The 23,940-nt window shown below is 36.4% G+C and overlaps 1 protein-coding gene across 1 annotated transcript; it reads left to right on the plus strand.

The window, feature by feature from the left end:
* Positions 1–72: 72 nt before the first annotated feature.
* LOC132551034 (acidic mammalian chitinase-like) lies at positions 73–17,616 on the plus strand (the record flags this gene model as incomplete). Its single annotated transcript, XM_060215136.1, has 15 exons — positions 73–79; positions 2,390–2,564; positions 6,757–6,997; positions 7,807–7,931; positions 8,577–8,709; positions 8,847–9,032; positions 10,149–10,262; positions 10,822–10,966; positions 11,591–11,765; positions 12,227–12,485; positions 12,652–12,776; positions 13,129–13,252; positions 14,773–14,958; positions 15,725–15,838; positions 17,430–17,616. Coding segments are annotated over exons 1-15 (2,296 nt in total), but the record flags the coding sequence as incomplete, so codon positions are not given.
* Between the last annotated feature and the right edge of the window lie 6,324 nt (positions 17,617–23,940).

Here is a 23,940-nt window from a genome sequence, read left to right on the forward strand (position 1 = left end):
GGACTTATGTAAAGTAGGATAAATGTACATAAAGGACTTATGTCAAGTAGGATAAATGTACATAGAGAATTTATGTCAGGTAGGATAACTGTACATAGAGAATTGATGTAAAGTAGATAAATGTACATAGAGGATTTATGTAAAGTAGGATAAATGTACATAGAGGATTTATGTAAAGTAGGATAAATGTAGATAGAGAATTTATGTAAAGTAGGATAAATGTACATAGAGGATTTATGTAAAGTAGGATAAATATACATAGAGGATTTATGTAACCTAGGATAAATGTAGATAGAGAATTTATGTCAGGTAGGATAACTGTACATAGAGAATTGATGTAAAGTAGATAAATGTACATAGAGGACGTATGTAAAGTAGGATAACTGTACATAGAGGATTTATGTAAACTAGGATAGATATACAAAGAGGACTTATGTAAAGTAGGATAAATGTACATAGAGAATTTATGTAACGTAGGATAAATGTACAACGAGGACTTATGTAAACTAGGATAGATATACAAAGAGGACTTATGTAAAGTAGGATAAATGTAGATAGAGAATTTATGTAAAGTAGGATAAATGTACATAGAGGATTTATGTAAACTAGGATAGATATACAAAGAGGACTTATGTAAAGTAGGATAACTGTACATAGAGAATTGATGTAAACTAGGATAAATGTACATAGAGGATTTATGTAAACTAGGATAGATATACAAAGAGGACTTATTATGTAAAGTAGGATAAATGTACATAGAGGATGTTAGTAGATAAATGTAGGATTTATGTAAAGTAGGATAAATATACATAGAGGATTTATGTAACCTAGGATAAATGTAGATAGAGAATTTATGTAAAGTAGGATAAATGTAGATAGAGAATTTATGTAACCTAGGATATTTATGTCAAGTAGGATAAATGTAGATAGAGAATTTATGTAAAGTAGGATAAATGTACATAGAGAATTTATGTAAAGTAGGATAAATGTACATAGAGGACTTATGTAAACTAGGATAAATGTACATAGAGGACTTATGTAAAGTAGGATAGATATACAAAGAGGACTTATGTAAACTAGGATAAATGTACATAGAGAATTTATGTAAAGTAGGAAAAATATACAAAGAGGACTTATGTAAACTAGGATAAATGTACATAGAGAATTTATGTAAAGTAGGATAAATGTAGATAGAGAATTTATGTAAACTAGGATAAATGTACATAGAGGATTTATGTAAAGTAGTATAAATGTACATAGAGAATTTATGTAAAGTAGGATAAATGTACATAAAGGACTTATGTAAAGTAGGATAAATATACATAGAGGAATTTATGTAAACTAGGATAAATGTACATAGAGGATTTATGTAAAGTAGGATCAATGTACATAGATGATTTATGTAAAGTAGAAAACAACAAGAAAATACTAACATGTCAACATAATTATAATATAAATTCAAATAAAAATAGGACAAAATATGAACAATAGAACGATTTACACAGACACTCCTGATAAAGTACAAGGAAAATAAAAACAGGTCGAACAAAGATATTTAATATTTCTCAACGAGCTTACTAAAATTACTGTAATTTTCATCAACCTACATCTTTTGAAAACCCATGTTACGAGTATGTCAATCAGTTGATTGCACGATAATCGTGATAATGGGAACATGCCCTTGAATATCGAATCAACTGCAACATGTAAACACCATAAATTGGGGATGCAGGAATGTTACTATCCAGAAATACTGAGGAAAGTTTAAAGTGATTTAAAGAAATATCAAATTTCAGACGGTGAGGTGCACTAAAATCGTACACAATGCACCTAGGAAACAAAGAATATATATATGTGTATTTATGTAGGAAATAGACATCTTACATATAGCAGTATATGGCATATATAGACAACTTATGTGAAATAGAATATAATGGACCTAGACATCTTACATATAGCAGTATATGGCATATATAGACAACTTATGTGAAATAGAATATAATGGACCTAGACATCTTACATATAGCATTATATGGCATATATAGACAACTTATGTGAAATAGAATATAATGGACCTAGACATCTGAAATGTATATAAAACACCTAATGATTTAAAATTTAACTTTTATGAAAAAAACTAAGACACATCTTAAACAAAATATCGCCGCTTAGAAGTATAGTATCCTTACCAATCAAACCATATATCTATTCAAACAAAATGTTTTGAAATTCAAATCCTATGAGTGATAAGTTCGACATTCCTCATACCTAGTCTTATGATAATCAAATTCATTTTTTAGCCTCTATAGCCAAAACAAGACATAGGATTTCGATAATTTGATTTCTCTAGCTCTAGTAGGTTAAGCTTATTTTGATTCCTGTTTTCCAGCCTTTGCTGAGTACCGCCGTGTGTGTTATTACAACCTGGTCTCCATTTACCATACCGGAATAGGAACATTTCGTCCCTATAACATCGACCCCATGCTTTGTACACACATAATCGTCGCATATGCTGATCTCAATAACAATATGATAGATGTGATGTCGGCTAACGATGAAACTTTGTAAGTTTGTATAATTTGTCATGCATGTGCACGTTGTATCAGCATACTTTCTCATTAGTTTCATATTGATGTGTTATATGAACAAATACATTTAAGAAATCTGCCACAAGTGTCTGAATACCAGGTATGTTCCGGACTACTTTAGTGTACAGTTCGACTGTTCTGGACTACCTACATTGTATATATATACTATTCAACGGTTAAACTGGCCTGGATTTATAGAGCTCGACTGTTGCTATGTTTAGGATAACAGAGTTTGGCCTATGATATATCATGGATATCCTAAGCTCAATGTTTAGGTATATAAACTCCATTGGTCCGAAAAACTAATGTACTAATGCCGTACCCTAGCATATGTCGCCCGACAAACTTGGTTAGAAGCATTTTTGGGAATGACGTTAAAGTTAGTATAAATGGCGAGTTTGATAATCTAGAACACTAGGGAGGGACCAGAGGGAAACAAAGCAAATTATTTAAAATTCTTCTCGACGAATGGTTGAAAATTTGATCCAGGTTTGGTCAGGAGCACTCTCAGGTGATGGGGGACTGCATACTCAAACTTATATAAACAGCATGTCTTGGTCATCTGGGACAGGAGGGAGGGGCCCAAGAGAGCAAAAAGGGAAAATTCTATAAAATAATTTTTTCTTGTACGAATGTCAGGATTCCCTCCGACTTTGGTTTGAAGCATCCTTGTGTGAAAGGGACTCAGTTTTGTATAAAATGTGTGCCTGACCACCGCTAGGCAGAGAGACTGTTAACTCAATGAGAGAGATTGAGGAATTACTTTAAAATACGTCTTCTTTTGAACGAATGGCATGCTTTTGTCCAAAATCCGTAGCATCGTTTGATGAATGGAACTCAATTTTGTGTTATCTGTGGGTCAGAACGTCTTGGGGCAGAGAGGCGGGTAAATAGATGTTTTTGTCTTTGAAATTCGTCTTCTTCTGTTGCAATGAAATTAATTTCATCAAATTTTGCCTTAGGTATCTTTAGAGATAAGCATTTGAGATAATTCTTTTTCAGCTTGTATTGAAGAATTTCGTGGAAATTTTGTTTTAAATCTCTTTAACTATTGGGAAAAGTGTAACAATATATACAATAAATTTAATATGGATAATATGGCCTTCTTTCCCCTTCAGGTTAGTTTCAGTAATATGTACCTAATTCAATGAAAGTGCTATAACATCATTCCTGCCATTTACACTGAATTAATAGTCATTGATAATGTATATAATGTCATCAGGCGTGGGCGGCGTTACGTCACTATATCACGATAGTCTCATTCAGTATTCCGCAGTTAACTATTGGTGTTAGTTTGCTTACATCTCTATATATAGTCTTCGATATCATAAGAAATACGATCAAAGCAAGTCATACTGCCACAGCAGAAAGTAATTAAATTTGAAACCAAAAAGTTAAAAGTTCACAACAGACTATAAAGAAGGGTGTTTACAGTGAAAAAAAATCGTTCACACATTCGTTTTTTATCTGAGAAAAAATAAAATATTCTGTGCTCAACATTGGTTAAATTCGGTGTTTAGCCGTATTTTGGCATATAGTTTCTCTATTTGTTATATCGGATCATGCTGTCTGATTTTTCTGAAAGACAGCCTAACATTCTCTATATTTTGATAATAGCCCGAGGCTGCCTCACACTGAATACTGAACAGCCTCGTGTTATTGTGTAGAATTTAATATTCGCCCTTTTCGTCCATGAGAAGGAAGGGCGAATTTAAGATGGCGTGAACAGTTTTTCGTTTGTATAATCATTTTGTATAATGTTCAGAGAGTGAAATGATCACGAGGAGAATTCGTGTACAATTGTACAAGGGCAAAAATAACCTGGGATGAAAATATCCCGGTAAAGGTTATGTAGTTTTAATACGACTCACAAAGTACATTGCTTATCATAGAGGAAAAATTTCATCGGCGTGTTTTATTTATAAAAGCACCTATATAACTAAACTTCAAAATATTGCATAATCTATCATATCATGACAGTCCGGATATGAATGTTGGCATATTTCCAGGTTCTTTATAAAGACAACACCTTCAGTAAATGGAATTATGTTTGCCGAATTCGTCCATTCGTAGATCCGAACTCAATTGCCTGAGGGCCCGTCTCGATTTTATCACGATCGTAAATACAGTTCTGACGTCATACATGTATCTATCAATGTATCCATTTATAGCATATATAAAACTGCATTCTGAGTATTGTGTTAATATTTATTTCAAGGAATTATCATTTGTGCATGAATTTAATTGAAACAAACTTATTAAGGATATACGACAAGACATACGTATTGATAGGGTTAAACAAGATATGCATATCCATATGGTACACGACAATCAAATTCAAGTTTTATGCTTATCAGTTGGTTTAATTTAAAAACCAGATTACACTTCCTTCCACTTAATTTTTTTCTATGTGTAAATGTAGATATAATCAAACAACCGCAATAATTAAACTAAAATAGGTATATCACAATGTGTCATATACACACTAACATAATGTCACAAACTTTTTAAAGAAAATGTGTTCGTATGCTTATTACATATTGATATATACATAGATATGTTTCTGTACTTGTGGAATCTGAAACAAATAGTTAAACAAATTAATGAAAATATTAATTAAACATCCATAAAAACCGTCGTATTAATGTCATTTATGACGTAACATAATCTATAACAAAGGTAGATAGTCTAGTAATCAATCAAAATAGGTTAATATTTTTTATGTATATTTTATAGAGAAATCAAGTAAAAGATCTGTGATTTTTTTTTCTATAAAATATATACAGGAATATTTTTTGTTATAAGTACCAATTTTTTCAACTGAGCAACTTAATTTTAATTAAAATATATTCTTAACAGGAAAAATCTTGAAAAAAATACTTTTAATGTATATTAGGCCTTTACTAGAACATGCTTGTGAGGTTTGGGATAACTGCAACGAAGGAGATACAGAAGCTACTGAAAATATACCGTACGAAGCCTCCAGAATTATCACTGGTTAACCCATCTTTACAAGTAAATCACTCTTATATCAAGAATTAAACCCGCAATCCTTAAAAGAACGTAGGGTGTTTAGAAAAGTCAATCGTTTATATAGAATTCAGTCTTGTAATTCACCAAACTATCCTGTGTCTCTTCCTCCTCCGAATGTATCTGACTTGTCCGCTTATAATCTCAGAAACAAAGATAAACATCAAATTCCCCATTATGGTCTTAGTCTAACTATGTCTTCATTTATTCCTAAGACCTGCAATCTATGGAACAACTTGTCACTAGAAAAACGAAATAGCACCACTTTGAAACAGTTTCAAAAATCTATCAGTCCAGCAAAATTACCTTTACATGGGGAGATTCTTAAAGAGTACGGTGAAAGGAGAGTTAATATTATACGTTGTCGTATCCATAATAGTGCTAGTATTCTCAATAATGATTCATTCCGTGTTAATCTAACTGACAGTCCGTCCTGTCAGTGTGGAAATACTGTAGAGCACGGGGAACATTTTATTTTTCGTTGTCCATTATACAATATAGAAAGAAATAAAATGGTGAGACATTTATTATGGTATGGTAATATTACATACGAAAACCTTACGTATGGTGATAATTCCTTGGACGTAAAATTAAATGAAGCTATTTGTAAACACGTGCAAAATTTCATTGTCGATAGTAAAATATTTGTGTAAGTACAAATACAGGTCATTATATTTCTACATGTCGACAGCGCCATTTGACGAGCCCTTAGCACCTACTTTATTTTCTTATTCATTATATCAGCATCCCTTTTTCTTTCTGTTGTTTGTACCTTTCTTCTTTACTGTCCCTTTTTCTTCTTTACTCATAATTTGAAAATTTCATCTATGTACCGATTGATTTAGACCATTGCTAAGTTGTGCATATGTATAATTGTATTATGGAGAGGACATTTATAAGTTGTGACAACTTGCGTCCGATCCTTTTGTGTAATAATTATGCAATAAAATCGATTGAAATTCAAATTCTAAAAATAATTTCCAGAATATAAGGTCTTTGATATTTGAAACTGATATTATGGCGTGTTTTCATAAAAAAAAAAAAAAAAAACAGCATACCAAATCAACTGTCAGTAATTTCTAAACTGTCAGTTATTATTACTCAAAACACACACCAACATTAATGTTTATTGTTCCAGTTACAAAGAAATTATTGACCTCAAACCTGCCAACCCCTTTCTTAAGGTGATGATAGCCTTAGGAGACTTTGATCACAAAATTGCTACAATGGTAGCTAAACCAAGAAGAATGATCGAGTTCGTAGACTCTGTCGTCGAGTTTCTTCAGAAATATGGATTTGATGGGATTGACTTGGACTGGGAATTTTCAGCAATCGACAAACCACGCGTAGATAAATCAAAATATTCCGGTCTTTGCAGGGTTTGTACTTTATATAATTCATTAACTTGTTTTGTAAATGTACAAAGACATATTGTTAAACAGTAGCAAACATGCATGTACAGTACAAAAGCTGAAACACACAATATGTAACATACCAACAATTTACCTTTTTCTGTGTGAGACAATCTTGTAGTCTGGGTTTATTATTGGTGTTATCACCTAGTGACATCATTGTTATAAACCTATTAACATCAGTGTGATTACCTAGTGACGTCGGTGTGATAACCTGGTGACTTTGGTGTTATAACCTAGTTACGTCGGTGTTGTAACCTAGTGACGTCGGTGTGATAACCTGGTGACTTTGGTGTTATAACCTAGTTACGTCGGTGTTGTAACCTAGTGACGTCGGTGTTATAACCTAGTGACGTCGGTGTTGTAACCTAGTGATGTCGGTGTTATCACCTAGTGACGTCGGTATTATAACCTAGTGACGTCGGTGTTGTAACCTAGTGATGTCGGTGTTATAACCTAGTTACGTCGGTGTTGTAACCTAGTGACGTCGGTGTGATAACCTGGTGACTTTGGTGTTATAACCTAGTTACGTCGGTGTTGTAACCTAGTGACGTCGGTGTTATAACCTAGTGACGTCGGTGTTGTAACCTAGTGATGTCGGTGTTATCACCTAGTGACGTCGGTATTATAACCTAGTGACGTTTGTGTTGTAATCTAATTTAGACTGAAATTATAGTAAAAAAGAAATATGATTTAACTATGCGATATGAATATATCGATTGATTAATGTTATATGTTTGTAGCTTTTGGATTGATCGTATGACTTGACTTTTCAGAGACTAAGAAATGCTTTTAAAAATGAGTGTGAAAAGTCTGGTAAGGACAGTATGCTGCTTTCAGCTAGTGTTGGAACGCTTAAAGAAAACATCGATGACGTTTATGATGTCCCGAACATGATAAAGTAAGTTTCCGCCATTACTTAGGTCAACCTATGACAAAGGTACATGTACACACAAGTAGAGACAGTTTGATGAGTCAAGTATGTTTTATCATATTGTTTATTTCAGACAAAACAAATATCTTTTCAAATTATAAATAATTTGACTCACTCAAACCTCCACGAACATGTTTACTAAAGACAAACGATGATAATACCTTTTCGAACTAGTATGGCCTCAATATCAGATTCAGAGTTTTCTTATCATTTGATTGACGAACAATGTATTTAAAACTTTTCACGTTATTGCTTAAAACAAAAAATCATATGATGAAAACAATAGTTTAATCAGGTTTGTATCGCTAAATGTTAAATAATGGTAAGCATTTATGCTTCTTTTCAATTTTTCACTTCTGCGCGAAAAAAGATGTTTGTAGATTTTGAAAATTACGTCATTTGGATGCGTGAGAAACTTATTTTTTTATGACGTTACACTCTCAATCAAATGACGCAACAATCAATACATATTAATTAGAGCTGATAACTCGGCGATATGAAAGGCAGAAAGTTTAGTTTAGAAATAACATACCCCAAAAACTAAAGTAACTGACATCAGTGCTACATGTAATCCCGTATATTTATAATCATATCTGATGTTATTTTTTTCAGACACCTAGACTTCATTAACCTCAATACTGATAACTTATATCGAGAACAGGACTATCCCGACAATCGGACATACCATCACAGTCCACTGGTCAGCAGGCCGGACGACACGGAGACGGAAAGTTATATTAACATGGTAACTACATTAGATCTAGACATATTGTACATAATATCAAATGTTGTTGAAATGTATAAACTTTCTGTAATATCGTTAAACTTGTTTATTTTTCTATTGTTTGTCAGCTGCTGATAGTGTAAATATGTACGTTTCAGCAATGGGTAGCAAGATACTGGGCACAGAAGGGAGTTCCAAAGACAAAAATTAACATAGGGCTCTCTCTAGATAGTTACGGGTTCAAACTGCTAGATCCAGCTAATTTCCTCATAGGGTCCGTGTCTACCGGGCCAAGCGACGGCGGGCTGTATACAGCTTTACAAGGACATCTAGCCTATTATGAGGTAGGTACTAACGAACTAACATTCACATCATCTTCAAGCCTTCAAGTCTTCACTCATTTCTATTTTCTTCACGAAACAAAAGAAACCATTGCTACACAAAATATTAATCGTTTTCTTTCACAAAGGTATTGAGAAATTATGAATTAAGAGCATGAAGGATGTTTTAAAGAAATTATACAACATAGAATATATATAGTTTTCGTCATTCAAATAATCCATTTTCAACTGATTTATTTTGTGCGAAAAACCACAATAAAATTATTATTTTGATGATCCATATATATATATAAATTAAAAGGCAAACCCAAGGATAGAACACAGTTTAACGTATAGCCTGTTATTTGACGTGAACGACTGATGTTGTTTACGATTAGGCTACAGCCTTGACGCACGCTAGTATAGTAATCTGTGGTGTTTGTATAAATGGCAAATTAAAATATTTGGCCTGAAAGAAAAAAAACAACTATTTTTCATGTAGCAAATAGAAGGTTCACATCAACACTGTAGAGCAGCGAGAATATAACACTACATCATCCAACGCTACATAATACTTAAATCTAAATACTACTAAATAGTTTATATCTACACAATACTTATATGATTTATATATACATGATACTAAATAATTTATGCCTACATATTACTATTTAACGTATAAGTACATAATTCTACATAATTTGTCTACATAATACATATACTACAGTAACAGCCACGTCTTCAGAGTTTCTATAATACAATATAACAATGGTTTTAATTTACTATCTTTACTATAACGATTGTATTTTATATCATCGTAACTAATTATACCGTCAATTTAATTAAATTGTTATTTTATAGTACAGTGACTTATACTACAGTTACAGCGTGGTTACTTAAGTACACTGTTTCAGTACTGTATATTGTTATAATATATCCCCTTTCACTGTTTTACTACTATTTGTATACTGTTTTACTATTGTTCGTCTAGTGTTCACTACTGTTATTGTACTGTGTACTAACAGTAACCCATTGTTGCTCTGCTGTTTGAACAATGCTTTACTTTTTTGTCATTTTTCAGGGTTTTTTTTATATAAATTGCTATTAGCACACTAATATTGGTGGTTATATTGATGACAGGTGTGTCTGTTGATGGAAGCAGGAGGTCAGTCGTACCGAGACTATTTTGTCCCCTACTACGTCGATAACGACCTGTGGGTGGCTTATGATGATGAACAGAGTATAACGGACAAGGTAGGCTCGCTAAATATATATATATAACATCTCTATATACACAAGACACAATGTCATTCACTTGGCGTTTATAGATATACTTTTACGAGTTATGTGGTATGTCGCTATTCTAATGATAGTGTCACCAAATACTTGCAGTGGATGGTGTTAAACATCACTTTTGACACAAGGGTAAACAAAAAATGTTTACATGTCATGCGACTTTGTCAAATCCAATAAATGTTACGTTACTCAAAAAACAGTCAGAATCGGCAAATAGACTTTCGACGTAAAAGTGAGCCGCGTTACGCTTGTACCATTGCCATAAACGTACGGTACACTTTTTACAGCAAAAGTGTAACGCGGGACATATTTAACTACAAAATGTATAAATGTGTATCAGAATCCATATCGGTTTGTACACCACAACCCATATCGGCCGGTACCCCTTTTCAAATATTTTAATGCGCCCGGCCAGTACGGGTCTTCTAATATATACGACGATTAGGTAGACTTTCTCTTATTGGATAAATTGGGTGCCACAAATCTATAACTCAATAATGTTACTTTTGTTATAAAGGTTGAATGGTTGATTGAAGAGGGATACGGAGGCACAGCTGTATGGGAGTTGTCTTTGGATGATTTCAGCGCTGTATGTAATTCCTCCATGAGAAGGTTTCCTATTGCACAGCAGATCAAAGATACGCTTCAACAAGCAGAACCAAGTAAGACACGACTCTAAAACAATTTTAGAGTAACTACATGGAGAACGAAGTATTGTGTTGAAATACTTTGCCTAGAGAAGCAAATTTTCACGAATTTGCCTTTATTTTCTTTGCCGATCAGTTATAACATTCTTGATATACTTTACCGAGAACAAAGTCGGTTTTTGTCAGTTTAAACAGCACTGTCTTAAAGTTACCTTGCCAAGATCACAGCCAGTTTAAACTTCACTGAAAGGAGTCAATCTTCAGGATAATGTTCTGATTACTTCGCCAAGAACTAAGTCAGTTTTTAAAATCATATCTTAAGCTACTTCGCCGGGATTAGAATAAATTTTAATACGTTGTTACGGTTAGCTACAACTGCGAGATTTGGGTCAATGTTCAATTACTACTGAAAGGAATAAGTCAGGCTTCTCAATGCAAATGTTACTAAATCGCTGTATCGGTATATATTACTATGTTACAAATATAAGTTGCACGCATACAACAACTTGTATACATTGTTCGAAACATTAATTACTTGAATAGTAGCAAGCTCTGAGCACATGGACTGTAAACTTTTCTCATTATATTATGTTAACATTCCGTTTGGTTTGAGATTCGGTATGTTTTGCCTGTTGGTAGAGCCGAATACATATCGACGAGTATGTACTTTCACGGTGTGGGCCGGAGATCGACCGGGAATAGGAGAGTTTACTCCCTGGGACATAAATCCTGATCTGTGCACGCACATCACAGTGGTCTATGCTGCTGTCCGCCATGACCGGCTAGCGCCAATGTTCGTCCAAGATTTAAAATTGTAAGACAGACTTCTCGCTTTGATTTCTTCCATAAGAATCTTCAGTGACGAGAGTTTCTACTTTACGCAAACACTTGCAACATGTAAACAAATAAATATTTGGAAATCAGGAAATTATTAACAGGCGTAGAATTATGTCATGGCCATGGTTACCTAATACGGAGGCCGTTTTAAAAACTTTTTTGTTATCTAAAAGACAAGACATCAATAAATCGAAAAGTAAAACTGAGCTGCTCGATAAAAATCTGCCATCCGTTCTAAAATATTTAGTATCACACACAAACAGGGACATGTCAACCAACAAAAATTAAATTATGCCGCTTCTAGATTCGGCAGAAGGAAAACAAAATTGCTACGTTGATTTATTGATATTAACATTGGCAGTGAAAATGAATTATCAATGTCTATCTATTAGGTGTCTACAATAGTAAAAATGTTCTGTTACCTACTCTTGTATGCAGGTATCGGCAAATTAACAGAATAAAGAATAATTACCCGCACATAAAGACACTTTTGTCAGTTGGTGGCTGGGAAGCCGGTAGTGCGGAGTTTTCCAACATGGTGTCCAATCGTCTCTCGATGTTTACATTTGTGAGGTCAGTCCTCACCTTCTTCCGCAGTTACGATTTTGACGGTCTTGATCTGGCATGGCAATATCCAGCATTCAGAAAAGGGTCTCGCCCAGCAACAGATCGACGTCTCTATGGAGAACTAATTAGGGTAAGAAGTAAACTTTTATTTTCAATGATTCCAGTTCTTTTTTCCCGAAGTTTTTCATTCAGAATCTCAGTTTGGATATCAGGCCCGTTAGTATTTCCTTTTTACTTTCACCACATACATGTTAGTTTGTGGCTTTGATTTATACGACGTTCTTTTGAATTCACAGATGCTTCGAGTTGCTCTCGATACAGAATGCTTGCGTTCTGGTAGAGACCGTTTACTTCTGACGGCATCAGTCAGCCCAGAAAAAGACGTCATTGACACATCGTACGATATCAACAGTATGATTCAGTATGTATCCTGACAATATAGTGTACTTGTTAACGTAAAGGAGTCTACTTAGTGACTAATAGCATGGTTGCTACCGAAGGGCTGAGATAATCCTTAAGGAAGTGAACCATTACATTTCTCTTATCCTTTTTGGCTTCCATACATGGTATTTTTTCCAATGTTTGACGCTGTTGACATACGTCATTGAATTGTTGACGTGACGTCACTAATATGTCAATGTGACGTCATACCATTGTAATGGCATGATAATTTGTACAGAGCAAGAGAATAATATGCCTCAAAATATACAATACATATCTGCTTCATTAACGTTGTTGAGCATCATTTCAGAAATTTAATTTGAAATTGGCAGGAACCTGGATTGGATCAACGTGATGTCCTTCAGCATGTATGGTTCCTCAGACGAGTATACAGACCATCATAGTCGTCTAAGTGCACGTCCATTTAGCAGCGTCGACAGCGCCCAACGCACAATTGTACGTAATCGTCTCGTAAATAGTTCGATTCAGACTGTTTTCCTTCATTGTACGAACGAATGAACATTAAACTCAAAACTTTTACTTCCTTTCTCATATCCTATGGCATAAAGATAAATACATCAAAAACATAGATTTAAGTTAGTGTTGTTGTAAAGGATACTGAGGCAGGGATACCGATATTTGTTTTAGAAAAAGTAAAGACTGAGCACCACATTGCAGAAATGATCAATATGTTTGGTAATTTAATTTAAAATTACACAAAATTCTAGAAAGGGATTACGCCATATAAAACATAGTTATACATAAGTAGGCGAAGGAATTAGGTCATATTACACAGTTACACATAAGTACGAGGAGGAATTAGGTCACATTACACAGTTACACATAAGTACGAGGAGGAATTAGGTCATATTACACAGAGGGTTACACATAAGTACGAGGAGGAATTAGGTCATATTACACAGTTACACATAAGTACGAGGAGGAATTAGGTAATATTACACAGTTACAAATAAGTACGAGGAGGAATTAGGTCACATTACACAGTTACACATAAGTACGAGGAGGAATTAGGTCATATTACACAGTTACAAATAAGTACAGAGGGTTACACATAAGTACGAGGAGGAATTAGGAATTATGTCATATTAAACAGAGGGTTACACATAAGTACAGAGGGTTACACATAAGTACGAGGAGGAATTAGGTCATATTACACATAAGTACGAGGAGGAATTAGGTCATATTACACAGAGAATTACACATAAGTACGAGGAGGAATTAGGTCATATTACACAGAGAATTACACATAAGTACGAGGAGAAATTAGGTCATATTACAGAGAGAATTACACATAAGTACGAGGAGGAATTAGGTCATATTACACAGAGAATTACACATAAGTACGAGGAGAAATTAGGTCATATTACAGAGAGAATTACACATAAGTACGAGGAGGAATTAGGTCATATTACACAGAGAATTACACATAACTACAAAAGGACCCGGAAATCTGAGTTCTTTTATTCCATTTATCCAGTGAAATAAGTTATAAAGTATACACGTGTATCATTCAAGGAAATCACAAGACAGAGTTATATATTCTTTAAGTGGCCCACAATATAGTGTTAAATACACGTACACCTACTTGTTTCATACTTTATATCGTTGTTGGTTTTAGCATTCAAGATTTGGTTAAGTAGTCCAACACAAATAGTGAAAACATCAATTGATTTCGAACATTCATTCGATATCAAAAATGATATTATACATCTTAAAATTCAGAATTAAGATAGACCAACTGAATATCAATATCAACATATCTCAGTAATGGATATTCATCTATAGACCTGCAAAATCTCGGCAGTATTATGTTTAAATTAATTTATAGATTAAAAAAAACTACATGACTTTGAACAATCTATTGTTAAAGACGTTCTTGAAGAAATATTTTACTTCTGTGCCACAACTTTTTAGAATTATCCGAAACATAAATTTAACCTAACATTATTGGACAGGAATGGTCTCTTAGTTATTGGAATAGCCTTGGTGTAGCGAAGGAGAAGCTAAATGTGGGCCTGTCGACGTTCGGAGTTGGATTTACACTTGAATACCCCGGCATTAACGGAATAGATGCTGACACTTGTGGGCCATCGGACCCAGGACCATACACGAATGTTGCCGGCTACCTTTCCTACTATGAGGTACGTTATCTAGGAAGTAAACATTGATTGGATCCACTTATAACATGCGTTTTGTCCTTTAGGTAAGCCCTATCACTGATGATAAAACTTAGGTACTTGTTAGTGTGCCTGGTGGTCCTGTTTCTGTTTACATTGTTTTCATTTGGAACGTGACATTAATTATTTGAGTAGACCAAGTTTTGCAATGCGCGTGTTGTCAACGAAGTAGAAGACGTTTACCATTCGTAAAACCTAGTCTTACTATCCTTTTTGATGAATCCTCGTATAAATCTTTAATTTGTTCATATTCTGTCTTATTTTTTCTGATTTAAGTAAGTAGAAATAAATTTCCGTTGACAAGCTGGTATTTTCTTTGATGTTTTTGTAGACGTTCGGATACATAAGAGCTACAGTAAAAACTTCATTAATTTGAATTTAATTAAAGTTACGTGACACTATGTTAAGATTCCTTTCACTGTCTCATTAAGAGAGCGACAAGCAAGAACACGTTTTCACTTTTAAGAAAGGGTATGACGTCACGTATATATGACGTAATAATATTATTCTTGTACATGAACATAAGCTTTATGGTATATGTTTTGTTGTGATATAATATATGGCGTAAACTTTGAATTAGCCTCATTCATATATCATTTATAAACTTGTTCATGAAAAGAAGCAATGCCTCGAGTAGAACATGAGATAACACAAAGAAAAAGAAATAGACAGCGAGTTTCTTACCATTGAGGTGTAATAAACAAACAACATCAACCTACCTAATAAACAGATTGGTGAGCTGATAGAGAACGGAGCCATGGTGTACCGGGACGATGGCATGCCGTACCTTGTTCTCGGTGATCAGTGGATTTCATACGATGACCTACAAAGTCTAACAGAAAAGGTAAGCAGTCTTGTTTGGTTTTGTCTGTATTTTGTCAGCTTTGGTTACACCATCACACGATAACAAGATAAACAGAAATTTGTAATTAATTGATAAAAAATAGTATTGATTTCGGTAATGCCAATTCTTATGAATCTATAGATCTGTCATGTTCTTGTAATCGAATATCAAAATTCATGCTTTTGCCCGTCTTTTGTGGTGAGATCAGCATTTACCACAATTCAAACGATTAGCCATGGGGAGCTAGAATATTAGTAAATACATCATCTGTATTAGACTTTCAAAATCATCCGAACATGAGTGGTATAAGAGGTTGTGAAGGTGTTTTTAACTGAAGCTTAAAGTCACAAGCCCATGGTAATGTAGAAAATTGGTTATAATGTAAAAAATGATGTAAAAATTCATCAGATGTAAGAAAGGTTTAATTATTATTATCATATATACATGTATTCAACGTCATGTGTATTACCGAAGTTATCATTATTTCTGTACCATGCTTTGAGTATTGACTTGAAGGATGATGATCAAATTTCACTTCTCATTTTTGTAATTTACCTGTATGAAACAACCAAAGTACGTCCATACTATACGATTAATTCAATCAACTGATCAATGAAGCACCGACGATAAAAAAAAAAAAAAAAAACACCCACACATATAAAACTCGACTCGTACACCTGAAATGACCGACATGTATATCGGAAACGAGGCTGCACTTCCATTTTCCGGAAAAATAACCGAATCACTGAGACGTAAAATTACTATTAAGTTTTAGTTCATGATAGCCTATTACGATAGTTTCTCGTCTACAGTTTGATGTACGTCTTGAGGGAGCTTTTGAACACACAACTTTATAAACAAGAATGACATTGTTAAGAAGAAAATTGTGATATAAACCCTGTTTTGAAAATGGTGTTTTTTCTATGTCTCTCTCTGTGCGCTTTTTCAAAGGTTAAGATTTTTATTGTTGATTCTTTTTTCACAAATGAGCCGTATTTTTTGTAAGCTTTTCTTCTCTCAGTCTACACCTCACTGCCTAGTTGAAAGCAGAATTGAGTGGTAAAAGAAAAGCTTTTAAAAACGCTATGCCACTAGCTTGTCGATAATTATAAAAAGCAAAACTTTATAATACTCTCATAGTGTGTTTAAAATTTTAAGGATAACATATGGTTACGTAATCTTACGGATTCTGTTAATACACATTAATATGAAACGAAATAGCATGTATAATTGTAGATGAAATAAACAACTTAATATGTCATCTAATTGGCGGAGTATCTAATGGTGTCAAATGTATACTTATATTATAGTTCAATATACAACGTAAATGTAATTTAGAATAAATACAAGCTACTGGCCATTATAAAATTCATTCAATTTCGAACTCCGTTGTTGTCGTAAAGAAAAGTATGTACTAATCAATGGCCAAGACCATTGAGAGAATGACCATGGACGAATTAAGTAAAACTTTGAAATGTCAGCAACATATTTTCAATACTGCTTTTGTCAGCAACACCAGTACAAATTTCATTGAAGAAATAAAAAAAGAATACATGTTTACTAGAGAATTAACCCATTTTTTTCTGATTAGACGGAGTGGCTGATACAGGAGGGATACGGGGGAGCCATGTTATGGGATCTATCATTGGACGATTTTTCACAGAACATCAATACGTCACAAACCTCTTTCCCATTACTCTCAGAGATCACGGAAACAATTGTTTCCGCCGAATTCCAACCGTCTTCATCATTACCAACATCTACTACAACCACACCAAGTAGTACTACTACAACACCAAGTAGTACTACCACCACACCAAGTAGTACAACAACCACACCAAGTAGTACTACTACAACACCAAGTAGTACTACTACCACACCAAGTAGTACTACCACCACACCAAGTAGTACAACAACCACACCAAGTAGTACTACCACCACACCAAGTAGTACTACTACAACACCAAGTAGTACTACCACCACACCAAGTAGTACTACCACCACAACCAGTAGTACTACTACAACACCAAGTAGTACTACCACCACACCAAGTAGTACAACAACCACACCAAGTAGTACTACCACCACACCAAGTAGTACTACCACCACACCAAGTAGTACTACCACCACACCAAGTAGTACAACAACCACAACAAGTAGTACTACCACCACACCAAGTAGTACAACAACCACACCAAGTAGTACTACTACAACACCAAGTAGTACTACCACCACACCAAGTAGTACAACAACCACACCAAGTAGTACTACCACCACACCAAGTAGTACTACTACAACACCAAGTAGTACTACCACCACACCAAGTAGTACTACCACCACAACAAGTAGCACTACCACCACACCAAGTAGTACGACAACCACACCAAGTAGTACTACCACCACACCAAGTAGTACTACCACCACACCAAGTAGTACAACAACCACACCAAGTAGTACTACCACCACACCAAGTAGTACTACCACCACACCAAGTAGTACTACCACCACACCAAGTAGTACAACAACCACACCAAGTAGTACTACCACCACACCAAGTAGCACTACCACCACACCAAGTAGTACAACAACCACACCAAGTAGTACGACAACCACACCAAGTAGTACTACCACCACACCAAGTAGTACTACCACCACACCAAGTAGTACAACAACCACACCAAGTAGTACTACCACCACACCAAGTAGTACAACAACCACACCAAGTAGTACTACCACCACACCAAGTAGTACTACCACCACACCAAGTAGTACAACAACCACACCAAGTAGTACTACTACAACACCAAGTAGTACGACAACCACACCAAGTAGTACGACAACCACACCAAGTAGTACAACAACCACACCAAGTAGTACTACTACCACCACACCAAGTAGTACAACAACCACACCAAGTAGTACTACCACCACACCAAGTAGTACAACAACCACACCAAGTAGTACTACACACCACACCAAGTAGTACTACACACACCACACCAAGTAGTACCACACAACAACCACACCAAGTAGTACTACTACACACCAAGTAGTACAACAACCACACCAAGTAGTACCACTACCACACCAAGTAGTACAACAACCACACCAAGTAGTACTACACACCACACCAAGTAGTACTACACCACACCAAGTAGTAGTACAACACCACACCAAAGTAGTACTACTACAACAACCACACCAGTAGTACTAGTACAACAACCACACCAAGTAGTACTACTACCACACCAAGTAGTACTACAACCACACCAAGTAGTACACCACACCAAGTAGTACACAACACACACTACACCACACCAAGTAGTACTACACACCACACCAAGTAGTACAACCACACCAAGTAGTACAACAACCACACCAAGTAGTACTACCACCACACCAAGTAGTACAACAACCACACAAGTAGTACTACTACCACACCAAGTAGTACAACAACCACACCAAGTAGTACTACCAACCACACCAAGTAGTACCACCACACAACCACACTACGACACCACACCAAGTAGTACTACAACCACACCAAGTAGTACAACCACACCAAGTAGTACAACACACCACACCAAGTAGTACTACAACAACACCAAGTAGTCCAAGTAGTACTACAACCACACCAAGTAGTACTACTACAACACCAAGTAGTACAACAACCACACCAAGTAGTACTACTACAACACCAAGTAGTACAACAACCACACCAAGTAGTACTACTACAACACCAAGTAGTACTACAACCACACCAAGTAGTACTACAACCACACCAAGTAGTACTACTACCACACCAAGTAGTACAACAACCACACCAAGTAGTACTACCACCACACCAAGTAGTACTACCACCACACCAAGTAGTACAACAACCACACCAAGTAGTACTACCACCACACCAAGTAGTACAACAACCACACCAAGTAGTACAACAACCACACCAAGTAGTACTACCACCACACCAAGTAGTACAACGACCACACCAAGTAGTACAACAACCACACCAAGTAGTACCACCACACCAAGTAGTACAACCACACCACACCAAGTAGTACTACAACCACACCAAGTAGTACAACACCAAGTAGTACAACAACCACACCAAGTAGTACTACTACCACACCAAGTAGTACAAGTAGTACTACAACCACACCAAGTAGTACTACAACCACACCAAGTAGTACTACTACCACACCAAGTTGTACCACAACCACACCAAGTAGTACTACAACCACACCAAGTAGTACAACACACCAAGTAGTACACACCAAGTACTACAACCACACCAAGTAGTACTACAACCACACCAAGTAGTACTACCACCACACCAAGTAGTACAACAACCACACCAAGTAGTACTACCACCACACCAAGTAGTACAACAACCACACCAAGTAGTACTACTACAACACCAAGTAGTACAACAACCACACCAAGTAGTACTACTACAACACCAAGTAGTACAACAACCACACCAACCACACCAAGTAGTACTACAACCACACCAAGTACAACCACACCAAGTAGTACAACTACCACACCAAGTAGTACTACTACAACACCAAGTAGTACAACAACCACACCAAGTAGTACAACAACCACACGTAGTACTACTACAACACCAAGTAGTACAACAACCACACCAAGTAGTACAACAACCACACCAAGTAGTACTACCACCACACCAAGTAGTACAACAACCACACCAAGTAGTACTACTACAACACCAAGTAGTACAACAACCACACCAAGTAGTACAACAACCACACCAAGTAGTACAACAACCACACCAAGTAGTACAACAACCACACCAAGTAGTACAACAACCACACCAAGTAGTACTACTACAACACCAAGTAGTACAACAACCACACCAAGTAGTACTACTACAACACCAAGTAGTACAACAACCACACCAAGTAGTACTACCACCACACCAAGTAGTACAACAACCACACCAAGTAGTACTACAACCACACCAAGTAGTACTACTACAACACCAAGTAGTACAACAACCACACCAAGTAGTACGACAACCACACCAAGTAGTACAACAACCACACCAAGTAGTACTACCACCACACCAAGTAGTACAACAACCACACCAAGTAGTACTACTACAACACCAAGTAGTACAACAACCACACCAAGTAGTACTACTACAACACCAAGTAGTACTACAACCACACCAAGTAGTACGACAACCACACCAAGTAGTACGACAACCACACCAAGTAGTACAACAACCACACCAAGTAGTACTACCACCACACCAAGTAGTACGACAACAACACCAAGTAGTACAACAACCACACCAAGTAGTAACAACACACCAAGTAGTACTACAACCACACCAAGTAGTACTACAACCACACCAAGTAGTACAACCACACCAAGTAGTACAACAACCACACCAAGTAGTACAACAACCACAAGTAGTACTAACAACCACACCAAGTAGTACCACACCAAGTAGTACTACACACCACACCAAGTAGTACTACAACCACACCAAGTAGTACTACAACCACACCAAGAAGTAGTAGTACTACTACAAACACACCAAGTAGTACTACTACAACACCAAGTAGTACGACAACCACACCAAGTAGTACTACTACAACACCAAGTAGTACAACAACCACACCAAGTAGTACTACAACCACACAAGTAGTACAACCACACCAAGTAGTACAACACACCACACCAAGTAGTACTACAACCTCTCCAAGTATTTCTACTTCTTCACCAAGTTGTACGTCAACCACACCAAGTAGTACGACAACCACACCAAGTAGTACAACAACCACACCAAGTAGTACTACAACCACACCAAGTAGTACGACAACCACACCAAGTAGTACGACAACCACACCAAGTAGTACGACAACAACACCAAGTAGTACGACAACCACACCAAGTAGTACAACAACCACACCAAGTAGTACTACTACAACCACACCAAGTAGTACTACCACCACACCAAGTAGTACAACAACCACACCAAGTAGTACAACAACCACACCAAGTAGTACTACCACCACACCAAGTAGTACAACAACCACACCAAGTAGTACTACAACCACACCAAGTAGTACTACAACCACACCAAGTAGTACTACCACCACACCAAGTAGTACTACAACCACACCAAGTAGTACTACTACCACACCAAGTAGTACTACAACCACACCAAGTAGTACAACAACCACACCAAGTAGTACGACAACCACACCAAGTAGTACAACAACCACACCAAGTAGTACAACAACCACACCAAGTAGTACAACAACCACACCAAGTAGTACTACTACAACACCAAGTAGTACGACAACCACACCAAGTAGTACTACAACCACACCAAGTAGTACAACAACCACACCAAGTAGTACGACAACCACACCAAGTAGTACTACTACAACACCAAGTAGTACTACTACAACACCAAGTAGTACAACAACCACACCAAGTAGTACAACAACCACACCAAGTAGTACAACAACCACACCAAGTAGTACAACAACCACACCAAGTAGTACTACCACCACACCAAGTAGTACGACAACCACACCAAGTAGTACGACAACCACACCAAGTAGTACAACAACCACACCAAGTAGTACTACCACCACACCAAGTAGTACAACAACCACACCAAGTAGTACGACAACCACACCAAGTAGTACAACAACCACACCAAGTAGTACTACAACCACACCAAGTAGTACTACCACCACACCAAGTAGTACAACAACCACACCAAGTAGTACTACTACAACACCAAGTAGTACAACAACCACACCAAGTAGTACTACCACCACACCAAGTAGTACGACAACCACACCAAGTAGTACTACAACCACACCAAGTAGTACAACAACCACACCAAGTAGTACTACCACCACACCAAGTAGTACAACAACCACACCAAGTAGTACTACAACCACACCAAGTAGTAGTACAACCACACCAAGTAGTAACAACCACACCAAGTAGTACAACAACCACACCAAGTAGTACTACCACCACACCAAGTAGTACTACAACCACACCAAGTAGTACAACAACCACACCAAGTAGTACTACAACAACACCAAGTAGTACAACAACCACACCAAGTAGTACTACAACCACACCAAGTAGTACTACAACAACACCAAGTAGTACTACAACCACACCAAGTAACAACCACACCAAGTAGTACAACACCACACCCACACACAAGTAGTACTACAACCACACCAAGTAGTACAACAACCACACCAAGTAGTACTACTACCACACCAAGTAGTACTACAACCACACCAAGTAGTACTACTACAACACCAAGTAGTACAACAACCACACTACACCACACCAAGTAGTACAACAACCACACCAAGTAGTACTACAACCACACCACACCACACCAAGTAGTACAACAACCACACCAAGTAGTACAACAACCACACCAAGTAGTACTACAACCACACCAAAGTAGTACTACTACACACCAAGTAGTACAACAACCACACCAAGTAGTACTACAACCACACCAAGTAGTACAACACACACCACAAGTAGTACAACAACACACCAAGTAGTACAACAACCACACAACACACACCAAGTAGTACGACACCACACCACACCAAGTAGTACTACTACAACACCAAGTAGTACTACTACAACACCAAGTAGTACAACAACCACACCAAGTAGTACAACAACCACACCAAGTAGTACTACTACAACACCAAGTAGTACAACAACCACACCAAGTAGTACTACAACCACACCAAGTAGTACTACCACCACACCAAGTAGTACAACAACCACACCAAGTAGTACTACAACCACTAGTACTACTACCACACCAAGTAGTACAACAACCACACCAAGTAGTACAACACCAAGTAGTACAACAACCACACCAAGTAGTACAACAACCACACCAAGTAGTACAACAACCACACCAAGTAGTACTACTACAACACCAAGTAGTACGACAACCACACCAAGTAGTACGACAACCACACCAAGTAGTACAACAACCACACCAAGTAGTACTACCACCACACCAAGTAGTACTACCACCACACCAAGTAGTACAA

The sequence above is a fragment of the Ylistrum balloti genome, unplaced genomic scaffold, assembly GCF_031769215.1.
Source record: "Ylistrum balloti isolate Yb309-2 unplaced genomic scaffold, AGI_CSIRO_Ybal_v1 Utg370168, whole genome shotgun sequence".
Lineage (NCBI taxonomy): Eukaryota > Metazoa > Mollusca > Bivalvia > Pectinida > Pectinidae > Ylistrum > Ylistrum balloti.